The sequence below is a fragment of the Amphiura filiformis genome, chromosome 2 (genome assembly GCF_039555335.1).
Source record: "Amphiura filiformis chromosome 2, Afil_fr2py, whole genome shotgun sequence".
Taxonomy (NCBI): Eukaryota; Metazoa; Echinodermata; class Ophiuroidea; order Amphilepidida; family Amphiuridae; genus Amphiura; species Amphiura filiformis.
Window position 1 is genome coordinate 20126259 of NC_092629.1, and position 23947 is coordinate 20150205.

At 35.6% G+C, this 23947-nt stretch overlaps 1 protein-coding gene across 1 annotated transcript; it reads right to left on the reverse strand.

Moving 5' to 3' along the window:
• Window positions 1-801: 801 nt before the first annotated feature.
• Window positions 802-22603, reverse strand: LOC140145968 (uncharacterized). The gene is made up of 3 exons (XM_072167703.1): window positions 21631-22603; window positions 12885-13054; window positions 802-1625 (listed from the first exon to the last, which is right to left on the reverse strand). The coding sequence occupies exons 1-3, from the start codon at window positions 22070-22072 to the stop codon at window positions 1281-1283; spliced, it is 957 nt and encodes a 318-aa protein (XP_072023804.1). The 5' UTR covers window positions 22073-22603; the 3' UTR covers window positions 802-1280.
• Window positions 22604-23947: the final 1344 nt, after the last annotated feature.

A 23947-nucleotide genomic window follows, 5' to 3' on the forward strand; every position in this document is an offset into this window, starting at 1 on the left:
CAGGTGGTTAAAAAAACGTTATAAAAAACGTTATAAAACATATGTTTAGTGAATGTCTGATCGAACACTTTTTCCTTTTTAAGGAATAACAATCCACCAACTTTCATGATATTTTTCAAACGCATTGTGCTGATCACTGCTGTTATTCAAGATATTTCAGCGAAAATTACATTTCATACGACATTGAATTTGAGTGAGTAGGCCTATGTTAGAACGTCGAAGTTTTCTTTAAGAAATCTATGGCACGCCCCGCTGTTCAAATTGCATCGGGTTTTAAAAAGCGCGTGCTTGCCATAGAAATAGTTTACAATGTTGCTTCAAATTTTAAAGTTCAATTTGTTTCACACTATACTGCTACTTCTGCTAGCCAATGATGATGTTAAGTAAATGTCTGTTCGATGAGCCTAAATTTGCTCCTTTATAAGGGAACAACCCAAAAGTTCGATGACGTCCTATAAACGAACGTCCTTTTGTTGGAAAGCTGACCGACTCCTCACTCCCTTCTCCCTCCCCACCTCCCTGAAACGTAAGCATGGTACAGGTGGTGTATGACGTGCAGTCCCTCAATTCAGTAAATTTTCATCGTCAACCGTGTAATTGAATGGGATTATTTTGAAATTTTAAAACGCTTGAAATATCACAAACAAATAGGCCTATGTTGATAAATAATATAAATACAAGCTAAAACCGTTGGGGTTCGATAATGAACCCCACAAACTAACCGAGCATATGGAAAATGCCATACGGCCGGGCGGTTTCACGAGTTGCCGGCGCGATCATGTCATCCGCCGCCTGGCATGGTATAAGTGTGAATTGTTGAACATTCTAATCCGAAATGTCAACTTTACCCGATATTTTAACTAGTTTTTCACAAATATAATCATACTTTTTGACCCCCCCCTCCTCCATAGGACGTCGTCAAACTTTTAGTTTGTTCCCCAATGTAGGCTATAGATCATTCCTGATGTATTTGAATATTTATTACAAATTTTTTAAAGTTTGAGATTCTTAGGAATACAACTAAAATTCCACCTCCGGTTGACTGGCGGTTACCGGCGGTTGAACCGCGTTACACTGTTTAGAACAATAGAAACCGGCTCCAATCGGACGGACCGCCCGGAACCGGCGGTCAAACACCGGCCTAGTTTTGATTTCATCCCTTTCATCATTTTCAAATACAAGTACACTGTGCTCTATCTCGAAGATGTTACTATAACACTCAGTAAATGTCTGTTCGTACAGGTTAACATTTTGTCATTTTCAATGTATTTTTATAAAGTCTATAAATTGGTCGGTGACGGATGCGAGTGTAACGACGACAACGCCGCTGCTGTTACCGCCGCCGCTGCCGCAGCCTTCAAGTCGTACGATACCGGAGTAAACGCACTGATATCTACGGGTGACGAGGGTATCCTTGGTATGGTAGATAGTCCTAGCATTGACGGTGAGGTAGAGACTATGACGGATGATGCGGAGGAGGACGTGTGCAAACTCATGGATGGAATCGGAGATGTGAGGCTAAGACTGGATGTCGGTTGTCTGATACTGGAAGACACCTCGCCTTTGTCGGCTGCTTCTTTGTCCCGACGTTCACGGGCTCGTCGGTTTTGGAACCAGATTTTGACCTGCACATGAAGATAAAAATATACGATTTTTGTCAAGTGGTTTACTAGCAATGGAATATCATTATATTATAAAGGACAGGACTTTTCTTTTTCTTATTTTTATCTGTGTAAATCATTTACTGTCAGACATTATAATCCATGGTAGGGTATACAGACAACTAGACATTACCCTGATAGGAACTGGCTGCGAGTTCGTTGTCAACCATTGCATCTGTTTCACAATTCAAATGCAGCAATGGAGAGAAAGGAACATTTTTGTAGATATTTTCCTTGTCCACCTGGAATTGAACCAGATGCCTTTACGCATGGTCAAATACCACTGGGCTATACATGCTGCTCTTTCAGAGAACGTATACCAATATGTTTGATACTATTTATAATCCCGTTTTGAAATATAACATATGTATATCTCAGAATTCTCAGTGATTTCTTTGACAGACAAAAAGTACATATTCTAAAAACAAAACAAAAGACTTCAGATTAAAGTGTTCTTAATATAAGCCCAGGTTAATTTCATGAACTTTATGATTTCGAAACAGGGCATGCAGTAATTTCATTATATATTTTTGCACCAATTTAAAACGAATATAATTATTTCGAAAACAAAACACAACAAAATATGATAAACAATCGATAACAGACAAACACATTAAAACACTTAAAAATAAGAAACAAACAAACAAACAATGACAATGAAAACAAATACAATTTCATAAACAATAAACATGCTTTTAAACTTGTATCTTCAATTAACTCGCCCTATGAAAACATCAAAGAGTGTATCATCAGCTGATCATGATCATTGCGCTAAATTAGACATGTTAAACAAATTTGGGGCTATAAGAAACATCAAAGTACAATCATTGCATGCGCTAATTAAACATGTTGAACAGATTTGGGGGCCAAGAAACATATGTTTGGGCGTGAGAAACATGTAAATTTGAACATCACTGTCTCCCGATAGTTGCTATCTGGCATTCTTCACCTTGGATGATAAAGGACATCGGCAGAAACCAGATCATGTAGCTTATCGGATATGGTGTTCTCCTGGTTCTCCTCCTGGTTGTCCTAATAATTCTCCAAATAGGTATAGCAAGCATACAAATTAACCCTTCTCCATACCAGCATTGCCATTGGTAAGAAATTTGAAACAACATCCATTGAACATTATAATATTTAATCTTTAAATTAATGGATGCGTCCAAAACGTGCCAATTAAAAAAAATTAAAACATCTGATAATTTGAAGGGGAAAAAAGTATTGAAATCGGATAATCTTATTTTGTCGGAAAAAGGTTAGCACTGTGCTGTCTCTTCTGCTGTTTTCAAATCGCACTTTAAGGTTATAACGGGGGGTTATAGCAACTATTTCAAACTGTTGTGATTTGGTAGTTCACAGCATCTTGCGAATGGTACAGTATAGTGAGCTTTGGAAAAAAATTGCATTGATCATTTCATAGCGAGTGTGTAGAAGAATTTAAATATCATAGATATAGGCCTACTTTTGTAGGGCCTGTGGTTCTTGAGTTATGGTGTAAAGAGGGCTGAAACAACAACACTTTTGTAAAACGTATATAACCCATTAACATCAATAAATCAAGCAATTAAGTTTTCAAAGTATATGATTTGTAGAATGAACTTTTGCAAAACATCAAAGTGTTATTTTTCAATAATATATTGATTTATATAATGAAAATCGATTTTTGGCTGCTTCGACCAACAATACCTATACCCTTAACTTGTTAAACCCCTTAAACCTATTAGTTTGTACACATATAAAAGTAGCTTTTAAATTGATGTGGTACAAAGACGCATGCTCCACAACTTGAGATCAACTTTTGAGCCATAGTTGTTCAATTTAGGTCATTGAACTTTTGCCTCTGGAAAATAGGCTATACCTTGACTAAAATGCCGTCTGAAAAGAGTTTTAAAAGATGTTAAACAGAAGAAAACGGTTGTCTGAAAAAGAACAGACTTTAAGAGGACCGCGCGTGGCGCCTGAGAAATGCCTCATGCTTAAGGCGCATAAAATCCAATTTAGACGAAACGTGAGCCTACTTCTAAGCTAACGGCGTATTTGGGTAAAAACAATCGAAGACGTGCAAATACAACGAACAAATTGGTGATTGTTTGAAACTTTGGTGTTAGAGAGAGGAGATAGCGAGAAAGACACACACATACATCAAGAGACATAGACATAGAGATAAAGAGTTTTATTCTTTGTCGGGGGGCACTCTGTCCCTCATCCTGGTAGGTGCGGGTGCTGACCCCCCATGTCAGGCCGAATAAAAAGGAAAGAAGGTTCACTTTTGCTGTTAAAAACGTTAAAAATCAGCACTAACGGTTACCTTTGAAGGACAAATTCACAAGAGGTCCACTTTTTTCGGTAAAAACGTTGCAATTTGCGCTTTTTTACCCCTCCCTCAAATAAATCCTGACTTCGGGTTTGTGCACTACCTACAGGTGTCACAATATGGTGGTATACTAACCCAACCAAGACGAGACAGAAATCCTGCATTATTATCTCCCACTTGGTTTAAATTCTTTAATTTGTTTATGCCATGTCAAATCAACTATGTTACTTGCTTCCAATCTGTACATTATGCCGACATTGTCATGGCGTCGTCAACAAGTGTTTTATATGCGGCATGCCGGTATCTCCTTGTGTTAGATGAGATGCGTACTGGCCATGCTTCAACGTAAACAGTACCATCAGTTTTAAGATAATTATTTTTCTCAAAATATCAAGAGCTGTGTTAAGAACCACTGAACCAATACTAGGCTTGTTTGTACTCATTTTAATGCATTTTCAATGCTGATTCCAAATATGATCATGGAAATGTACAATTCAAAAAAAAAAGAAAAAGAAACTTGTTGTCCGTAGTCAGCACCCGCGTCGAGATTACAACTAAAATAGATATGCCGTTATCTTGTCTTGTTTTACCATGTTACTGCAATATATACACCTCACGGAATCGCTGGCCGGGCCAGCAAAACCGCCGTGGTTACCGTTCGGTGATCTTCTGCTTGGCAAGCGAGGGGTCCGGGGTTCGAATCCCGGGGTTACCAAGTGACTTCTTTGATCATCTTCTCTCCTTTTTTGTTTTTTCTTTCCCTTCCGATAGAAAAAAAAATCATGGGTTCCGTTCGGGTTAAGCCATTCTAAGGTGTGCATTCAGATACTCTACGGTTTTGTTTTTATCAGAATCCATCGCATCCACATTCAACATAATGCTCTGAGCATCTTGAGACAACATAACTTCGTGAATTCCCTTTTCTTCAAGTTACACTTTCAAGTGACCAACGATGCAATAATCGTTTAATTTCAACACATTGCTAAAGTGGTGTTGAATTTACTCTGATTATGGGATAAACGCCCGAAGCTAAAGTCGAAGTTCAAGTATATACTACAGCGTCTGTCTAGGATCCCAGATCTCCAATACATGGCAAGACGAATTTGTACTTGGTGTCAATAAAATATCAGCAATCAACGCGACCATAAACCTCTAGCTGTGCCAAATATCAGTCTCTCTATTTTATGCATTTCGCAAATTGTCATTGATACTAATGTTATCTTTCCCGTTTATGGGTTTACTCCTAAAACTATTTCGGCAATAATTAGTGTAAAAAAGAAGAAAACGAAGACGAAGGAAAGACAAAGAAGGAGAAGCTAAACGAGCAGCTAAAGATGGACAAGACAAAGAAGGAAGGAGCAAACACAGAGAAGACAAAGAAGAAGAGAGCAAAAAAAGGAGAAGACAAAGAAGGAGAAGACAAAGAAGAAGACAGCGAAGAAGAAGAAGGCAAATATAACGAAGAAGACGAAGAAGAAGAAGGAGGAGGAGAGCCTGGAGAGGAGGAGGAGGAAAAGAAGAGGAAGGAAAAGGAGTGGAAGGAAACGAAAGAGGAAAGGAAAAGGAGAGGAAGACTTAACTTTCACCATGTTATATCGCTGACTTTAATTTTAACATTTAATTTTGACCGTGTTTGCAAGGCAGTTAGTTAAGACGCACTGTGTGGAATTAATAGCCATGAATAATTTTCAAATAAAACCGCTGATTATCGACAGATGAGTTACAGTTACTGGACAGTTTAAAAACAAACTTATTTGATTTTGTTAAATTGACCGAAAATAAACAGCTATAATAAGTCCATAGTCAAGCTCATCAGGTTATGGGAACGCACACTTGAGAAGTTCAGAGTATTCTTCTTCGTGGTGTAAATCGTATAGTTATAAATTATTCGTATAGTATTGTGGAATGAACCAAAAATCAGAAAGAAAGAAAGAAAGAAAGAAAGAAAAAAGGAAAGAAAAAAGAAAGAAAGAAATAAAGAAAGAAAAAAAAAAAAAAAAAAAAAAAAAAAAAAAAAAAAAAAAAGAAAAAAAGAAAGAAAGAAAGAAAGAAAGAAAGAAAGAAAGAAAGAAAGAAAGAAAGAAAGAAAGAAAGAAAGAAAGAAAGAAAGAAAGAAAAAAGAAAGAAAGGAAAAGAAAAGAAAAGAAAAGAAAAGAAAAGAAAAGAAAAGAAAAGAAAAGAAAAGAAAAGAAAAGGAAAAAGAAAGAAAGAAAGAAAGCATTCATAACATTATCAGATTCACAATTCACCATTGTCCTTCTTTTTTACTACTTATCTTCCCATCACTTAATTATACTTGATTGCATGATGACAATTATTAATAGCCACAACCCATTAACAATTTGTTCCCGATGTTTAACCTAATTATCTATACAATATATTAACGGTTTAAACCACTTGCCTAATATGAAGACATCCCACCACCTCGATGCTCTGTTTTTGTAGTCTAAAAGACCATCCTCCGAGTAGAACGGATGATTAGGCTCACAAACCAATGATACTCTAATTATTGTATAGCCCGCCTTTATGGTTTAATATTGATTAAACCTGGAAGTAATTAAATGCTTATTAATTAAAGCAACAAAGTTATGTCATCTGTTTTGGATATTCAGTAATTTTGTCTTAGTTTGTCTTGCTAATCGAGGCATTAAAATGCGCATTGTTGTATAAAACGGATACAAAGTGTTGTCCCTTTTATGTTGTTCTAATAACAACAAAGCTCATAATGTGTGTTCAGTTGTAATGAATAAGATGGTCATTATCATCCAAGATCCTCTTTTATACCATTACAATAGCACATGGGAAAAGAGCGTCTTTAATTAAAATCTGTTTTAATAATCGCTCAAAACAAAGTGCGATTACTGCTATAATAATAACAGTCTTGGCCCAGATCAATGCAGGACATTGATTATTTTATCATATTTATCAATTTTGTCTAATAACAAAATGGTCTGATAGAATTTATATTGCAGTATTGTTCTTAGAAATGATTACTAATTAGTTAAGTGTTTTGTTTTCTTTAGTGATTGCTTTCAAAGGCGAAGTATTGGTTTCAAAAAGCTGCTGTTTATATGATTTTTGTGCATGCAATTAAGGATTTTACGGGATGTGATCATGGTGATTTGGATAAGTAATTGCAATAATAAATCCACTATTCATGCTATTCAACAACATAGTTTTAAAATAGAAACAAAATTAACCAATAGCACTCGTTTGAAATGTTTTGCTCTGTTTGAATAATGACAATAGATTTTTTAAGCTTTATAAATTGGATATGATTGAGACGCCACAAACCATTTGCTATTATATTAATATTTTTGTTTCATGCATTCTCTGCCGTTGTTTGCAAACACAGACCAAAGCAATGTCTTTCCCTTTCATTTTTTTACTACCGGATCCCAGATCTCCAATACAAGGCAAGACGAATTTGTACTTGGTGTCAATAAAATATCAGCAATCAACGCGATCATAAACCTCTAGCTGTATCAAATACCAGTCTCTCTATTTTATGTAGGCCTATTTCGCAAATTTTCATTGATACTAATGTTATCTTTCCCGTTTATGGGTTTACTCCTAAAACTATTTCGGCAATAATTAGTGTAAAAAAGAAGAAAAAGAAGACGAAGGAAAGACAAAGAAGGATAAGGTAAACGAGCAGCTAATCCATCTCCAAATTGTATGTAGTTCAAATCTTAGCTCAAATTAATCCAGATTACATAATCCGATATAAATCTAGTCCTCCAGGTACCGTGTTGACACACTCTCACATCCCGTCCAACAATGATACCATCATGGCATCATCATCATCTTCAAATTGGATGTTCTCATCTGGTCCTTAATCATACCTTTTTCCAAATTATCGTGATTACCTATCACTCTAAGCCACCTATGTATCATTCAAAGCAGCCTGGCTGGCAAAGTGTTTTACAAGGGAGATCGTCTGACAATAACATTGCATTCATAGTTCACTCGGTATGAGCAAATCGTCCAATCGGATTGCACGTCATTTCCGATAGTTCACTCGGTATTCATGGTATTAGCAAACCAACCAATGCGATTGCTCGTTATTTCTCACGTCGTAATGTACGTTCAAATTCATTGGTTTATCAGCAATCATTACACCGTTTGAGATCAAAGATTAAGCTGAATATATTTCACACATAGCGTTCACAAAATTGTCAACCATCACTTCAAAATTCTTAACATTTTAAAGAAATATATCAAGATGACAATAAACCAAAACTGTGCATTTTTGTTTCAAATTTAATGCATTTTACAAATTATCTTCCAGTAATCGTCACAAAATTTTATAAATACATAAGATTTTAAAAACATGCTCATCTGTCAGGGCACAGTTTTTCAACCCCTAGACTTCTACAAACATAGAATGGTCTTTGAGTGAGTTGGGTATTAAAAACTCATACTCCACTACTTGAGGTCAACTTTTGAGGTATACTTGCTGAATTGAGGTTGTTGAACTTTGCCATCAGAGATGAGATCACCTATAGGCTCATAGTGATAATGTGTTGCATGGCTCTTCCAGTTGAAATCCATACACCCCCTATGAAAGGCATTACATTATTCTTCCACACAGGGAGTGTAGATTTCAAATGGAGTTACCCACTCAGGTAACCGATTCACACTCTCCGTATATGGAAGATTAAGTCATGTCTTACACAGGGGTGTATGGGTTTCAACTAGAACAGCCAATCCCATCTGGTAAAACAAGCTATTAGGAAAATGAATAAGATGCGTGGATTGAATGATACTTATACAGGCCCTAATTTGGCATTTAGTAAGCCATATTAGGTAATATGACGCCATATTGGTTTTTATAAGCAAACTCGTATTTCATTGTATAATATGATGAGAGTGTTGTACGATATAGGTAAATAGTGCAAAGTGAGGCCGTTATTCAAAGTTACACCATAAAATAGTAAATTGACCAATATATTTTCATCTTTTGAGCCTTTTGTTAAATAAATAAATAAATAAATAAATAAATAAATAAATAAATAAATAAATAAATAAATAAATAAATAAATAAATAAATAAATAAATAAATAAATAAATAAATAAATAGATATGCCTTTAAATAATAAATAAATAAATAAATAAATAAATAAATAAATAAATAAATAAATAAATAAATAAATAAATAAATAAATAAATAAATAATTAAATAAATAAATAAATAAATAAATAAATAAATAAATAAATTATTAATTAATAAATAATAAATAAATAATGTAAAAATAAGAAATAAATAAGAAATAAATAAATAAATTTAGAGTCTTTTAACACAAACATTGTAGACCTACATGTTGCAAAAAAATTATCTTGTTTTACAAATATCATGCGAAACATCCCAAATTTATACGAATTTTATCAAAATAAATATTTAGTACAACAGTAAATTCGAATAAGTTCCAACATGCCAAGTACTGGTTCATTTGCCTTCATTATTTAATTATAGTTTTCAGTGGTGATATTAGACGCTCGTGCGCGAGGCAAGAAGCGCTTTTACAGCGTAAATACCGGCCATATCCCCGCGGTGACATCCCGGTGTCACTTTACCAGCGATTACCGTGTTTACAACATGATAATAATAGGGTTCCTTCCGAAAAGACGGACATCCTCCTCTTTTCAGAAAAAATATCCATAAATGAGTTTGACTTTGAAATTGATAGTAGTCTAATCTTAAGGGAAAAGGCAAACAAATACTAGAAATATAATGCATAATCCTATCCGATATAACCCGCGGACAAAAATGATTGTAAATCTGGTAAGCATGATAGTGTATAGTATGATTTGAGTATAATATGGGCATCTGTTGCCTTTATAAGAAGTAAAATAAAGTTCTTCTTCTTCTTATCACGTTGTTATTCTAATTTCCCTAATAGATAAGGTTGTATTTTAAAGTTAGTTTGATCAGAAGTAAAAAAAAGTAGATCATCTCCTCTCCCAAAACATACTGAAATAAACAACCACAAAGGTTCCAACTTATACACGGCAAGATTCCTATTGGGCCCGCCTGCACAGGTACACGTACACCGTCGCCAGTGGAATACCAGTGTACATAGTACCAGTCAGTACGCGTACGCGTACCACTGCTGGTAGATCCTGTCCAGTATATAGCAGCATTGGTACTGTGTAGGTACTCTGCGTGTACATAGATAGTGGTGTGTACCAGTCAGGTACCTTGGGGAACGTGTACCTATGCAGGCGGTCACAATAAGGTACATCTGAGAGAAAAACCAAAGAGCTCGTCCTAGTATCGATAAGGAACAGGCCTAGCCTGAATGTAATATCACCCTGCAGGCTCCTTGGACGAAAAAGGTGGTCATGCTTTAGATTATTACATGTAGGGGCCTAATTACCACTAACAGTTGTAAAAGTGATCATCGTCCTCATCCTAATCATCATCCCCATCATCATCATTACAAGAACATATTAACACATGAAGACGTTTTCATCCGCCATTAGGTTGATTAAAATGTCACATTTATACAACGACAATCACAAAAGATTGGCTCTAATGAAGACCTGTGTTAAATTCAATCCAAATTAATACTTTTAGTTCCATTGTATAACTACAAATACTTGTGATAGTGAAACCATATGTATATGATTATTTCAATATAGACAATGATAGAGGTGGAGTCCATTTGATAATTAGGACATATGTTAAAACAACATTGTAATTTGTTAATATTTTTACTGAGATTTCATTGTATATATAAAACACGTGTTATTTAGGGCATAACTACTTACTGTTTTCACTTGTGCAATTATTCCATGCAGTGATAATTGAAAATCATAGCCTACATCAATAGAAAGTAGGCCCTACTACTCCCTCATCGTCACCAATCAATAGCTGCCTGGTGCCATATTTTTCAATGGTGTGCAATATAGAATGCAGAAATTGTCTATGCAGGTTTTGAGTGTCATTTCAAGGGTTTAGTAGGCCTACAAGAAAGCTATACATCCGCATAGCTGCCCTGAAGAATATCAACAATTTCTTCATTCTATTATTGTACACCATCGAATAATATGACAGCTAGCAGCTATTGAGCTAGGGTTTCTTGAATCAACCCCTCGATAAGATGATAATTGCAATTGGGCTATTCTAGTTGAAATCCATACACCCTATGAAAGACATGACCTTAATCTTCCACACAGGGAGTGTAAATTTCAAATGGACTCCTTTTGAAATAATTAGGGAGCCTATACACCTCCTAAGATTAAGGTCTTGTCTTCCAGAGGGTGTTTGAATTGTAACTGGGACAGCCCATTGTTAGAAATTACATTGGTTAAGGCGACGCGATCTTTTGTGCGTATAGAGGGCCAGGGATTCACTCTATCATTTAATAAAAATTCCCTTTAAAAGGGAAAGCCAACCTCAATGTAGAAGAGGTCTTGTAATTAGTTTTGGTCAATGTGAAAGGCATTTTTAGGATTACGCTTACATCCATTACATGACAGTCCACCAAACCATCTAAAAAAATGTATTGTATAACAAGTGATGCACCAATTCACACAAAGAAAACATTTTTATCATAAAAGACTTCGGTAAATTTGTGCAATAACTGATCATGATGGTTGGCCTAATTAAGACATAAACCACAATGTAACTAATTATAACTTTTAATAGAACAGCAAAATTATGAGATAATTACAATAAATGAGAAAATTAAATATAAACATCGAAAACAAAAACAGTTAACCGATATTTGCTGTCAACAACAACGACATGCCCGAATTGACACAGTTACTGGTCCACGTCGTGCAATTTTAACTAGGCCGATCTGTTTAATTATAGAACACAAAACTCTGGGTGTCAATATAGGATCCACAACATGCTCATCTATCAGGGGCACAGTTCTTTAATCCCAATATATTTGTACATTCATTGAATGACCTTTGAAAAGTTATGCAAAAAACTCATACTCTGCAACTTGAGGTCAAATTTTGCACTAGGATTGTTTAAGCATGTTAAGTGAGGTTATTGAACTATGCCATTGGGATAAGGCCATTGTCCATAGTGTTTGTGATTGAAAAGGACATCGCCATGCATATGGCATTATTCTACTCGATTACAGCAATTTATGCCAACAAACGAACAGTAGGCCTCAAAGAAGAACGAAATGTCGAACAACTGTTTTTTTGTTTTGGATGTTTATATTTAATTTTCTCTTATTACAATTATACCCCTCTTACCACATAATAAAAAGCCTGGCTGTGAACTGTATTTTTAATTTCTAAATGTGGCCATATGTTCTTCTTTTTTTCATATACACAAACTAAAACCCACGACAAAATACAGCAATAACATAAAACAAAACAAAAAAAAGCAAAGCAAAAACAAAACAAACAACAACAACAAAACAACACAGAACAAAACAAAACATATAAACACAAAACGAAAAAACACAAAATTAACAAATAAGCAAAACAAGAAAAACAAGAAAAACAACCAAAATTCATTTATATTTCATTCGCAGGCTGCGGAGCAGGTGACTACAAAGTTTCTCCAAGCACCACGAACCATAGCTATGAGGCAATATCATTGTAAATCGTTGTTGTTACCGTGGTCTCATTTTGCAGGGCTGCTCAGTGGCGGCACTCGGGGGGGGGGGTGGGAAGTGAATATTAGGGGGGCAAAAGCAAATTGCCCCAAACAGTGGAGATTTGTATGTTTTGGGTTTGTTTGCCTCAAAGGTGTGTGTGGTGGAAGAACTGGGGGGAAGACAATTATTTAGTGGTAAAATGCCCCCCCTTGCCCCCCTCCCCCATATTTTCTAGCGCCGCCACTCCAGAGTCATCCAAAATAAACATAGAAAAACAATAAAAACATGACACACAAACATCTAGTCGACCAAGCAAATTTGAGCACCCTTACTCACCCTATTTTCCGAGAGATTTAATGCTTGTGATAATTCAGCTACATCAATACTGCTGAGATAGTGCGTGCACCTGAATTTCTGTTCTAATGTCGCCACTTGAGCTGGTGAAAACGGTACTCTGGGGTTGCGACCAAGTTTCCTCTTTTTGGCACCTTCTTTCCTCTTTGCTCCTGAAAAAAAGTAAAAATTAATTGAAAAAATAATTGCTACGATTTGTATATAGTCATTTATCTCGTCATCTCGACATTATGTCATAAATTTATGTCGTCAATTAATTATCTCGTCATCTCGTCATGTCATTTCAGTGCTTCCGTAGATATAGACCGGTGACGTATCATTTCTAACATAATGTACAGCGCCTGCATGCTTGGGGATAGTTAGTGATCAACTAACATTTCTGGCCAAGGACCGCAGAAGTTGGACGAAACTTTTAGTCACCTGCTCCGCAGCCGGCTGATGATGATGAGATTGATTATAATTTATTCAAAGAGATGTCTTTTGTGATACTTTAGCAGCGCTTGAAGTTTTCTTTGACAAAATTCGCAATCTCAAGCAATAACAAGAATCTTGGTCTAGATCACTAAAATTTGCGAAGATTAAGGGGACTGGATCAGGGTCCAGGTTTCTGCGAATCTCAACATCCCAAGCTCCATCAATGAAGTTATCATTTGCCGGAGATATATGGAATAAGGCCGTATAAAATTAATGTTTTGGTTCTCGTCCAGAGGATTTTCATGAATTGATGAGGGAGGGAGGTGTTTTTTTTTGTTTTTTTTTTTTTCAATGTAAAATTAGCATTGTCAGTAGTTTTCGGTCTTCTCCAACAGTCCTCGAGGAAACGATGAGGCCCCTTTTTTTTTTTTTCAAATATAAGCTTCTGATGTATAATTTTTTAAAATAATAAAAAAAGACTTGGAAGTGATGCTTGTTCTCTAATAAACTTATTTATATGTATGAAGATTTCATAAATCATTCCAAAGTCTAAAAAATTGAAAAATCTAAAAAAAAAAAAATCTGACAAATCTCAGAAATTGAGGAGGAGGGACGAGAACCAAAATATTAATTTTACACGGCCTAATGGAAATGAACTTGGCCTGGTCAAATCACTCTGTTTTAATAGTTTCACTTTGACAATAAAATGAGAAAGGTTAAATGAGAAAATGATAGCAGAAAAGAATAAAAGATTATTTTAGCCTTCATGTTTTGTCTTCTACTTAATACAGATTAAACCGAAGAAGATTTTGGGACCTTTGTTTTTTTGATAGAATCCAATATGACACAATTTATATATTACTAGTTCAAATACCAGCAAACTTATTGGGTTAAAATACACAATTGGGACAACAAAGACAAATTCGCCAAGTTGACTGGTTTGGCCATGGTTTAGCTAATGATGTCATGGTCACCCCTAACATGGAAAGATTAAATATCCAAATTTATATACCACCAGAATAGGAGAATAAGAATGATTGATCATCAAAAGATACTAATTACTCGTATATTAGTAATTATCCTTTTTAATGGTCTGCGTGCTAACAATAGGCTTCAGCATGAATATAGTTTTGAGATATTTTCTCAAAATATCAAGAGCTATATACCTCAAGAAGCACTGAACCAATACTTGCTTGTACTCATTTTAATTCATTTTTCATGCTGATTCCAAATATGGTTATGAAAAAGTGCAATTCTGAAAATTTCAAATTAAAAAAAAAATGTGAAACTTGTCTGCAATTGAGAAATGGTTGACAATTATTGTTCGTTCACCATGCATGCACTGTTCAGGCATACTACAATCGACAATAATCATTAAGGGCTGGGGTATGAACGTTTGGACAGTATTTATTGTGGGGCATGAAAGCACATCAGACATATCGAATTGCATTAAACTTTATAAATCTGATGATTTATACTTAAAGTTTATGTAGGTGGGATGAAAAGACGAAAATCAATTGAAAATTTTGACATTACCTATTGAAGATATGGATTTTTTTTCCCAAAACACCCAAAAATGTAGGTCTTTTTGGGAAAAAAATCCATATCTTCAATATGAAAGGTCAAAATTTTCAATTGACCGTCGGCTTTTCCTCCCTGCTACATACCGCTCATTCTACAAAATCCGGTGCCAATAGCCCTTTTTCCATTCTTTGGTCCACAAATACTTTGTCGAGCATTTAGGGCATCAAATATGTTGTTTTTCTGGCAGAACTAAACGAGATCTACACGGACATATATAGTTGTCCATACTTTAAATGCTTTCTTCAGCCTGATTAACCCTTGCAAAGGCTCGAAAATCGCTAAAATTGCGTTTCCACTGCTCAAGTGTCAAATCTGATCCTTAATATTTTCTTTGAATAAATGCGATATCTTTACATATTTGTTGTTTTTAATTAGATAAGGCGTCATCATATTGCATATCAACATTATTTTTTAGTGATTAAAACGTCTTTGTGTAATTCTAAAATAAATTGCACTTTCCACGAAAACGCTGTGAGCTACGTTACCACTTTTTAACACACGTTATTGGAAAGACGTAAAACAGAGGTATCAACGTTGTTTACGGTTTTTGAAAGGAAACACTCATAGGTTTTTAAAAATAACAGTAAAAATCGTGATGCTGTAGCATTTTGGCATAGAAATGTTGTAAACATTGAAATTTCGACCGACCATGTTAAGATTGGTGAGCTACGTTACCAGAATTCCATAGTATGCACTTGTATAACAAGTACTTCCTAATAATATGTGATAGGTACCAGTGATCGAATCCCATTTATATTAGAATTAACCGACATAACATTCTAACGTTCGCAAATCACATCAAAAACATTAAAAACCCGTGAACTACGTTACTGTGAGCTACGTTACGCACTCATTTATGCATCTTCAAAACTTCTATGAAATGGTGAAATCGGTGTTACATTTCACTCAAGTGATCTTTCGTTTGCTTTTTATGACCTTGGATTAAGTAAAACCAACCCATTTTGTAGCCGGTAACGTAGCTCACATTACATTGAGTTTTAGTGTTAAAAAACATCATGATGTCCTGAAAGAAAAATATGCAAGTGGTGTTGACAATCTTTTACATCTGAAAGTAGTGATACATTTGCTCTTAAAAAACACAAAAAGCAGGTCTTTTTGAACAACTTTATTTTTTTCAATTTTTACAGTGGATTGGCACCGGATTTTGTAGAATGAGCGATACACTTTAAGAATATGTCATTAGATTTATATAATTTACTTCGAGGACTGTTATATATCAAAAATTTGAAAAATATCACATTTTTATAATTTGTCATAAAAATTGTATTATATTGTGATTTAAAAAAATGAAAATTATTTGATATCAGAAAGACATGCTTCGTATTCAGAATGCAATTCGATAGGTCTGAGGTGCTCTCATGTCCCACAAAAATACTGTCGAAACGCAATAAACGCTCATTTTAGATCCCTTAAGATGATAAAGGATAAAATATAAGGTCAACGAGTCAATATTATTATTACCATTGAGGAATGACTTTTTAACATCACAATAAACATGATTAAGTGTGACAACTGACATAATGACTTGGTTTTTCTTTAAAATAATTTGAAATTCAACAGGATTAAAGTCAAATATGTGAAAATTGGTTGGTGAGTTAATTGCAAATCCTAATTAAGAGTGAGATAAAGTATACAATGATATTAGTATAAATTAAAATATTTCCTTGATTATGAACTAGATTTCAAGAGGAATCACCATTTAGATAGCCCACTTGAAATTCACACCGTGTATAAGATTAAGGCCATGTCTTCCATAGGCATGATATGGGTGCATGAATTTCAACTGATACATATAATTGCAGATCCTATTTTTAAAAGTATAATTAAAATTAGTGTATACATGATTTAGCTTATGCAAATACGCAAATGACTATGAAATATGAAATTGATGCAATTGTTCAATTTGTGAATAAATACAATTTTATGCAAATATTATAGGTCGTTCAAATGTAGGTCGCATTTATGATTAATTTTCTGCCAAGCAGGTGTGTTCTGTATTATTCATAATCATAACTCTCAAATAATAATTATTAATTACAAATGTTTAATAAGAAAACATATTTTATTAGGTTCTATATATCACGGTAAATATCATTTTGTTTCGCGTGGCTACACTATCAATGGACAAGAAGGAAAAGGTGAGAGCGGGGAGGGGAGTGAGACTGAAGAGAAGGGTAGTGAGAGAAAATAAGGGAGGGAGAGAGGATGGGAATCGGGAGAAAGGGGAAGGGGAGAGAGGGGGAAAGAGAGCGAGGGAGGAGCAAGGAGAGAGAGAAGAAGGGAGGAGAGACAGGGAAACTTGAGAGGGAGAGAAACAGGAAAGTGTAGGGGAAGTGGACACATAGGAAGTGAGAGTGTGATGGAAAATGGGAAGAAGGAGAGGAGAAGAAAGAGAGGAATCTAGGAAAACAAGAAAGAAGAGGGAGTTTGTTTCAGCTCATCTTCTCTGGTTTTTAGGAACATTAATAAAGAATGTTTGTGCAATGTTTGTTCACGATTTCTCAACATCTAACACAAGAATGGTCACAAAATGATCCGTATTATATAGTAATAGTATTAAGGTTTTGCCATTTTGCCGGTTTTGCTTTAAAAGCAACAAAAAAATGATAATACTAATAATAAAAAAAGATGCACAGATAGATTAAGATTAAAATGAGCAAAAATGTGCATGATTTTGGCTAAAATTTTGGATTGGTGATGATCTGATCATTCACATGTATTCGGTCAAGTATACCACAGATGTGTCAGATTTTAAGCATTTATCTTCCGTTTTCTGTTAGAATATGTCAGCTGCCATACAATGCCCAAGACATGCTCATACATTTGGGTGGCGCTCAATGGACAATGTTCATAACAGCTCCCCATTTCACCCCTGGGGTAGAGAGAGGCTCACAGAGAGGCAAGTAAGGTAAAGCGCTTTGTTGAAGCATATTTCGTATTATGAATCATGTAACCACTCTTGAAGAACAATATGATTTTCAGAGTGACGAGGGCTTCAAAATAAACTCGGACACAAAATGAGCAAACCACACTATACCATTACCGCAAATCAATGTATGAATCCACTCTGAGGAATTCCACGCTCCTAACATTTATATATATTTATCATTGTAAACATTCTTGTCAACACAACCAGAAATGTAAATTTTAAGTATGGATTGCCAATAATGTAATGATCAATAGGTCTACACAAATATCAAAATGCGCTATAATACATAATAGGTTAAAATACACAAACGGTGTGAAATAGTGCGGAATCGCGGCCGGCGTGTTAACTAGTTTTGTTAAGAATGTCCCCTGCGGCACAAAGCGGGTTTGTCACTGGTAACGCATGCTGGAAATTTAGGGTTGGTTTGTGGCTCTGTATATGGCTTTATTTCAATGTCCAAGCTTGTGCCAGATATAATATGAAAGTATAGTAAAAGTCAGTAAAGCTGGTTGCATGTCATTATTGAAATTCTTTGTCTTTAAAGCCATAACGCACGATATTTTCAAATTAATTTGATAATTTTTAGTTCACATTTTGTTTAAACCTTGCCATATTATTTTGTAATGTTTATACACCCAATTACTTACACTTACATGTATTTGGAATCAGACCCGGGAATCAGACAAAATTGGTGTTTTATTATTAGTTATTATTAGTGTTATTATTGTTAGTATTATTTCTATTATTATTATTTATAATATTAGTGTTATTATTATTATTGTTATTAGTGTTATTATTATTATTATTATTATTATTATTATTATTATTATTATTATTAGTGTTATTATTATGCTTATTATTATTATTATTATTATTATTATTATTATTATTATTATATTATTATTTCACATAATTATTTTAAATTGCCATGTCTGAATCTCCGAACATTAAAACTGTCAGTTGTTATATCAAGAAAATGCAAATTACATAACTTTGTCCAACTGTATCGGAATTTCTCATGATTTATGAAAGAACGACATACTTCGTGCATTATTACAGGTCAAAAATGACGAAAAACTCAATAAAGATATAAATGGTATATAATCAGTAATAATGGGGTAATTGTTCAGGTTGTAAGAAGATTTTGTAGTTTTCTTTTGAAGCACTTTGACCAATTAGGCTTATTGAAAACGCAAAAGACATTTAGAGCAACTCCCCGTAGAGTAGAGGACCCTAAGCTTGTTTGTGTGAAACCGTTTTTGCTCACCGCAACAAGACAATTGTTAGTTATTCTTTATAACAAAACATAAATGAGTACAATCTAATGGATCAAGAATGTTCTGATAATCTTGCTATAAAATCATCATTCGAGCATACAGTATTTTTCATAGTGACAGTTTTTGAGTGATAGTATTGAGTAATATTTATTTTAAAGGGGCATTTCGTGATCCACAGCCTCATCTCATTAAAAAAAAAAAAAAAAAAGATTGTGCAATGTGGTAAGCTATATGGCATCTATTCGTGATCAATGAAATACGGTAGTATAAATGGTATAAATGAAACGATGAAATGCAGCCAAATTTCAAGACACATTTCAAGTAAATTATACCAGTAAGAGACATGACTACATACATGTAGGACCTACACCACATGAACATTTCATGAATGTGATGAAACAACCTTAGTCATGTTAGTGCAACACATTTTGACCAATGCTACAGACTTTCGAAGAACAACATGGGTGTCCAAGCATCCAAGTAACTTCTGCTTCAACATATATCCTAAAACATTGCTGATGCCAGCATTTTCAAGTGAGACTACAGACGGCAAACTGATAAAGGGAGGCCTACCATGTCCACCCTTGTATATCCTATACAAAGACGAAAATGCATGTCAAAATTAAAACAAGCAGCCAGTACCTGCATACATTTAGCTCTGATTTAAGACCTGATTTGCTGAAATCGGTTGAGAATTAAAGAAACGGTGCAGGGCAGGTCACCTAGCACGAAGGGAAGATAACAAGATGGAACACAGACCATATACCTGGAGTAACCGGCTTACAGAATGGCAACCAAGAATAGAAAACAGATCAAGAGGAAGAGTGTATGGAAGTGATGGTGTGATGACCTTACTGCCTACATGCGATATGCATGCATGGACCTTGATGAACAAGAAATGCAAGAGACAGGATCATGAAGAGGGCTACGTCCAACAATGGTCGAACACAGCCTGGTGATGTGAGGGTCAAAAACGGAAGGGACGAAATCAAATTGTATTCCAATGTTCTAATCAAAGGAAAGCACCAGATGGAAAGCACGGTACAAGTTATCTTGTTCAAGAGCGTTTTGTGTACAAAGTAAATGACATCCAATGGAGCAATCTCAAACTTTTGAATTTGCATCTTCCTTGCAGGATTTTGGATCACTGATAATCCCCGTATGTTTAGGATATACAGGGGTGAAAATAACTGGCACCTGAATTTGCTGCCTGCGTAGGCTGCTGTTAGTACTAAAAGTTTGCCTACAAAGCATCTTTGTGATACTCTTATCTAACTTGTGCAGTTGTAGCTCATCCGTGGTGTTAGCTATATAACAGACTACCTTTTAACTTGCATATTTGCAGATACAAAAGTTATTGTTAGTCATCTGTTAACATTTGGATATTTTACCAAAAGGACTGAGTGGTTTTAAAACTACGAAATGTCCATATTATAATAGAGATGTAATGACTACCAAATTAACTGAAAGGGTAGATAAGTTGGAATTGAGGCTAACAAACGATTGAATATTACAAACAAGATGAACCACATATAATTCTATTATAATTTCAGTATTCTTAATGAGCATTTAGTTCCTTTTACAAACATTTATCATGTTTATAAGCATCATGATATGTGACCATCTAACAATATATAATGGACTGTATGTCGGTAGAACTTGTTTTGAGATGTGGTCCAGATTAAACTTCTCAAAAAACACTAGAAAACAAAGGATTTCTCATCTGTGTTACTAATTTTCACTACCTTTAATGCAATTAGCAATATGAATAGGAACATAATATTATGATATATCATTATCAAGGTTATTTTAGCCTGTCCAATGTCATGAAAAGTGAAAACACCGACATTACAGCCTATTTGTGATGGACATGGTGGACAGTCACATATATATATATATTTACATTGTATGACCAGCAACTGGAAGAGTAGAGGGTAGACCTGATAAAGACGTTTGAATTCAGACATGTTAATGTTTGAATACAATAACATATGTAATATATCATTGTAAAGCTTAGTTTGCCTGTATCATAAAAAGTGAAAATACCGACATTACTGTACACTCAGCTTATTTGTGGTGAACAGTCACACAGTACCGGTATGTATGACCAGCAAGTGGAAGAGTTACGGGGTATAGGACTTTTGAATTCAGACGTGTTATGAACGAATATAGTGCATTATAGGGACATGTAATATATTTTGCTATACAACATGTACAATATCATTAAAAGTGAAAACACAGACAAATTACAGCTTGTTTTTTATGAACAATCACATTATATGTCACATAATATTATATGACCAGCACTGAGTAAAGAGGTAAACACGATAAAGACATTTGAATTCAGACGTGTTATGAACATGAACATGATGACGAAGAAGCATTAGAGAGGTGACTGTATTTGCCGGAACGGGTTAGGGTTAAGTTTATAGGGTTATGGTTTGGGTTAGGGTTAGGGCTTCCGGCAAATACGGCCATCGTCACTCTCGAAGCATTGACTTACTTGGTAATCTTGGTGGTTTGTATCTTGTGCATTGCAGCCATGAAAAACGTGTCATTGGATTGTTCTCTGAATCCCTTTGTTCATCCTCATCCTCATGATGATGATGAGGATGATCTGATATTGGTGATCCTATTGTCTTTTCATCTTTCTCACTAATTGATAAACTAGGTGACATTGGTTCTGAGTTTGTATCCACCACCAAAACTTTCATGTCCTCTTCATCGTCTTCACATTGTTCCTCTTGTTTCCCTAATATCCCTTCTATAGAGAAATTAGTTACTCTTCTCCTCCGAGCAGGTGGTGGTGAGAATGTTAATCGTTTGGAAAAAGCAGAAGAGTGGATTTCAGTTTCGCTGAGTCTTCTTACGCGTGGTGAAGAGAGATAGGCTGCGGCGGATAAACTTGCCGGGGTGAACCTGGGGAAGTGAAACGGTACTCTCATCCATGGAGTTCCGCGGTGGTATACGGTAGCTGCGGTGGTACAGTGATCGGTAGTACGGCACCATTTATTCCTGGTGGAAATGTATAACTGGAGCTAGTAATAAGAGCCATGGTTAGATCATGAAGATTACGACTCGACGAAAAGTAGGTGTTTTCTGAAAAACATCAACTGTAATTCAAAAATTCGAATTGACTATCCGTCCTGCAGAATTCAACATATAGAGGCAAAATTTGCCCAAAATATCACTAAGTTGTTGACCTAACTCCAACGTAGGCAGATATTATGGCTATATGAACGTTCACTTAAGTTTAACACTCAAACGAGTGCATCCAAATTAATTTCAAATGCCTTTGCTGCATGAAAGTCGTTATATACCACAAGGATACATCTTTCCATGGCAAATCCAACTCATTATATGGCGATAAATTGTGGCTGACCCACTAGTTAAATGAACTGTGATATTTGGTATCCTAACTCTAAAATATATTGCCTATACCATAGACTCTCGTGTTGTTTAACTCCTGATTTGATGAATGGAATCGGTTCACAACACCACTGAGAGATACTATTACACATGCGCAGTGAAGCGGACGGGCTGGGAAAACTCCGTGGAGCCGGGTCTGTGACGTCACAATTTGGGTTATCTATGCGGCAAATTTAGATCTAAATCAGTTTAGAATGATCCAGATTAAGTTCAGAGCATAGTGAGTCACCTATAAGGATTGAACTGACGTATGAGCCACGTGAGGATGTAACAGATGATGCGGCTTTAGCTAATCCGGATTCATAAATGCGGTGTGGGCATCCCAGTGTCATCTTTCACGTCAGTCGATGACTTTTAAGTCGAGGATTTTATCCTCTTTTCTGTATTACTATTAGTAGTCCAACCACCGACAATTATCGTAATTAAGGATCATATTGTACTCCCATAAATGGTCATTGTTATAGATCTTTAAAGAGCACTTTTCTAGTAATAACATGAGAGGCTTCTCGGTACTTAACTTAATGTTAAAGCCACTCAACTTAAGCCATACTGCGACGTATGACATGACATCCTCAAAAGTATCAACTTGGACGGATGGTTATTGAGAGAATTGCGTTATCATAATCTCAGTTTCTTTCAATAGTAGTGTGCATGCTGAGTGTTTGTTTTATGAAATACTTAACATTTTGGCAAATCAAAGAAATGGACTCCGCGACCAGGCTAACCAGGCCCTCGTCAGCAGGTCAATTGTAATCATGCATCCCATGATAGGTCTGTCACACTACGACGGACTGGATCAACGTACATCACCGAATACAAAAATATTTTATTCGGTGGAAAAATCACCAGTCCGGCAGAAGATTCGGTGGGATTTTGGGTCCGATTTCCGTTCGTCTCTCTATGCGTTGTGGCCGCTAATAATCCTGCAGGCGTCTTATATCCGATCGTTCAACGTCCGACAAATAACCGTATTTGGGGGTCCGATTCCCGTTCGTTTCTCTATGCGTTGTGGCCGCTAATAATCCTGCAGGCGTCTTATATTCGATCGTTCAACGTCCGACAAATGACCGGATTTGGGGGTCAACGTCCGACAAATGTCCGGATTTGGGGGTCCGATTCCCGTTCGTCCCTCTATGCGTTGTGGCCGCTAATAATCCTGCAGGCATTTTATATTCAATCGTTCAACGTCCGACAAATGACCGGCGAATCCGTGGCATGTGGCACCAACATGGACGTCCACCCTATCAGAAAAGTGGGGGAGGAGAGGGATATTTGAGAGGGTTTTTGACCCCTTAGAGGCAGTGACGTAGCAAGCACTTTTTCAGAGGGTGAACAAAGTGGGGAAAGACAACTTTTAAGGGGGAAAACTTTGACGAAAATGGTCAAATATT

What these genes read in the sequence shown, in the direction of transcription:
- LOC140145968 (XM_072167703.1), bottom strand. Translation starts at nt 22,072, where the DNA reads ATGAGAGTACCGTTTCACTTCCCCAGGTTCACCCCGGCAAGTTTATCC. An exon ending in CAAACCACCAAGATTACCAA is followed by an intron (nt 13,055 to 21,630) that starts GTAAGTCAATGC and finishes ACTTTTTTTCAG; the next exon opens with GAGCAAAGAGGAAAGAAGGT. An exon ending in TAAATCTCTCGGAAAATAGG is followed by an intron (nt 1,626 to 12,884) that starts GTGAGTAAGGGT and finishes CTTCATGTGCAG; the next exon opens with GTCAAAATCTGGTTCCAAAA.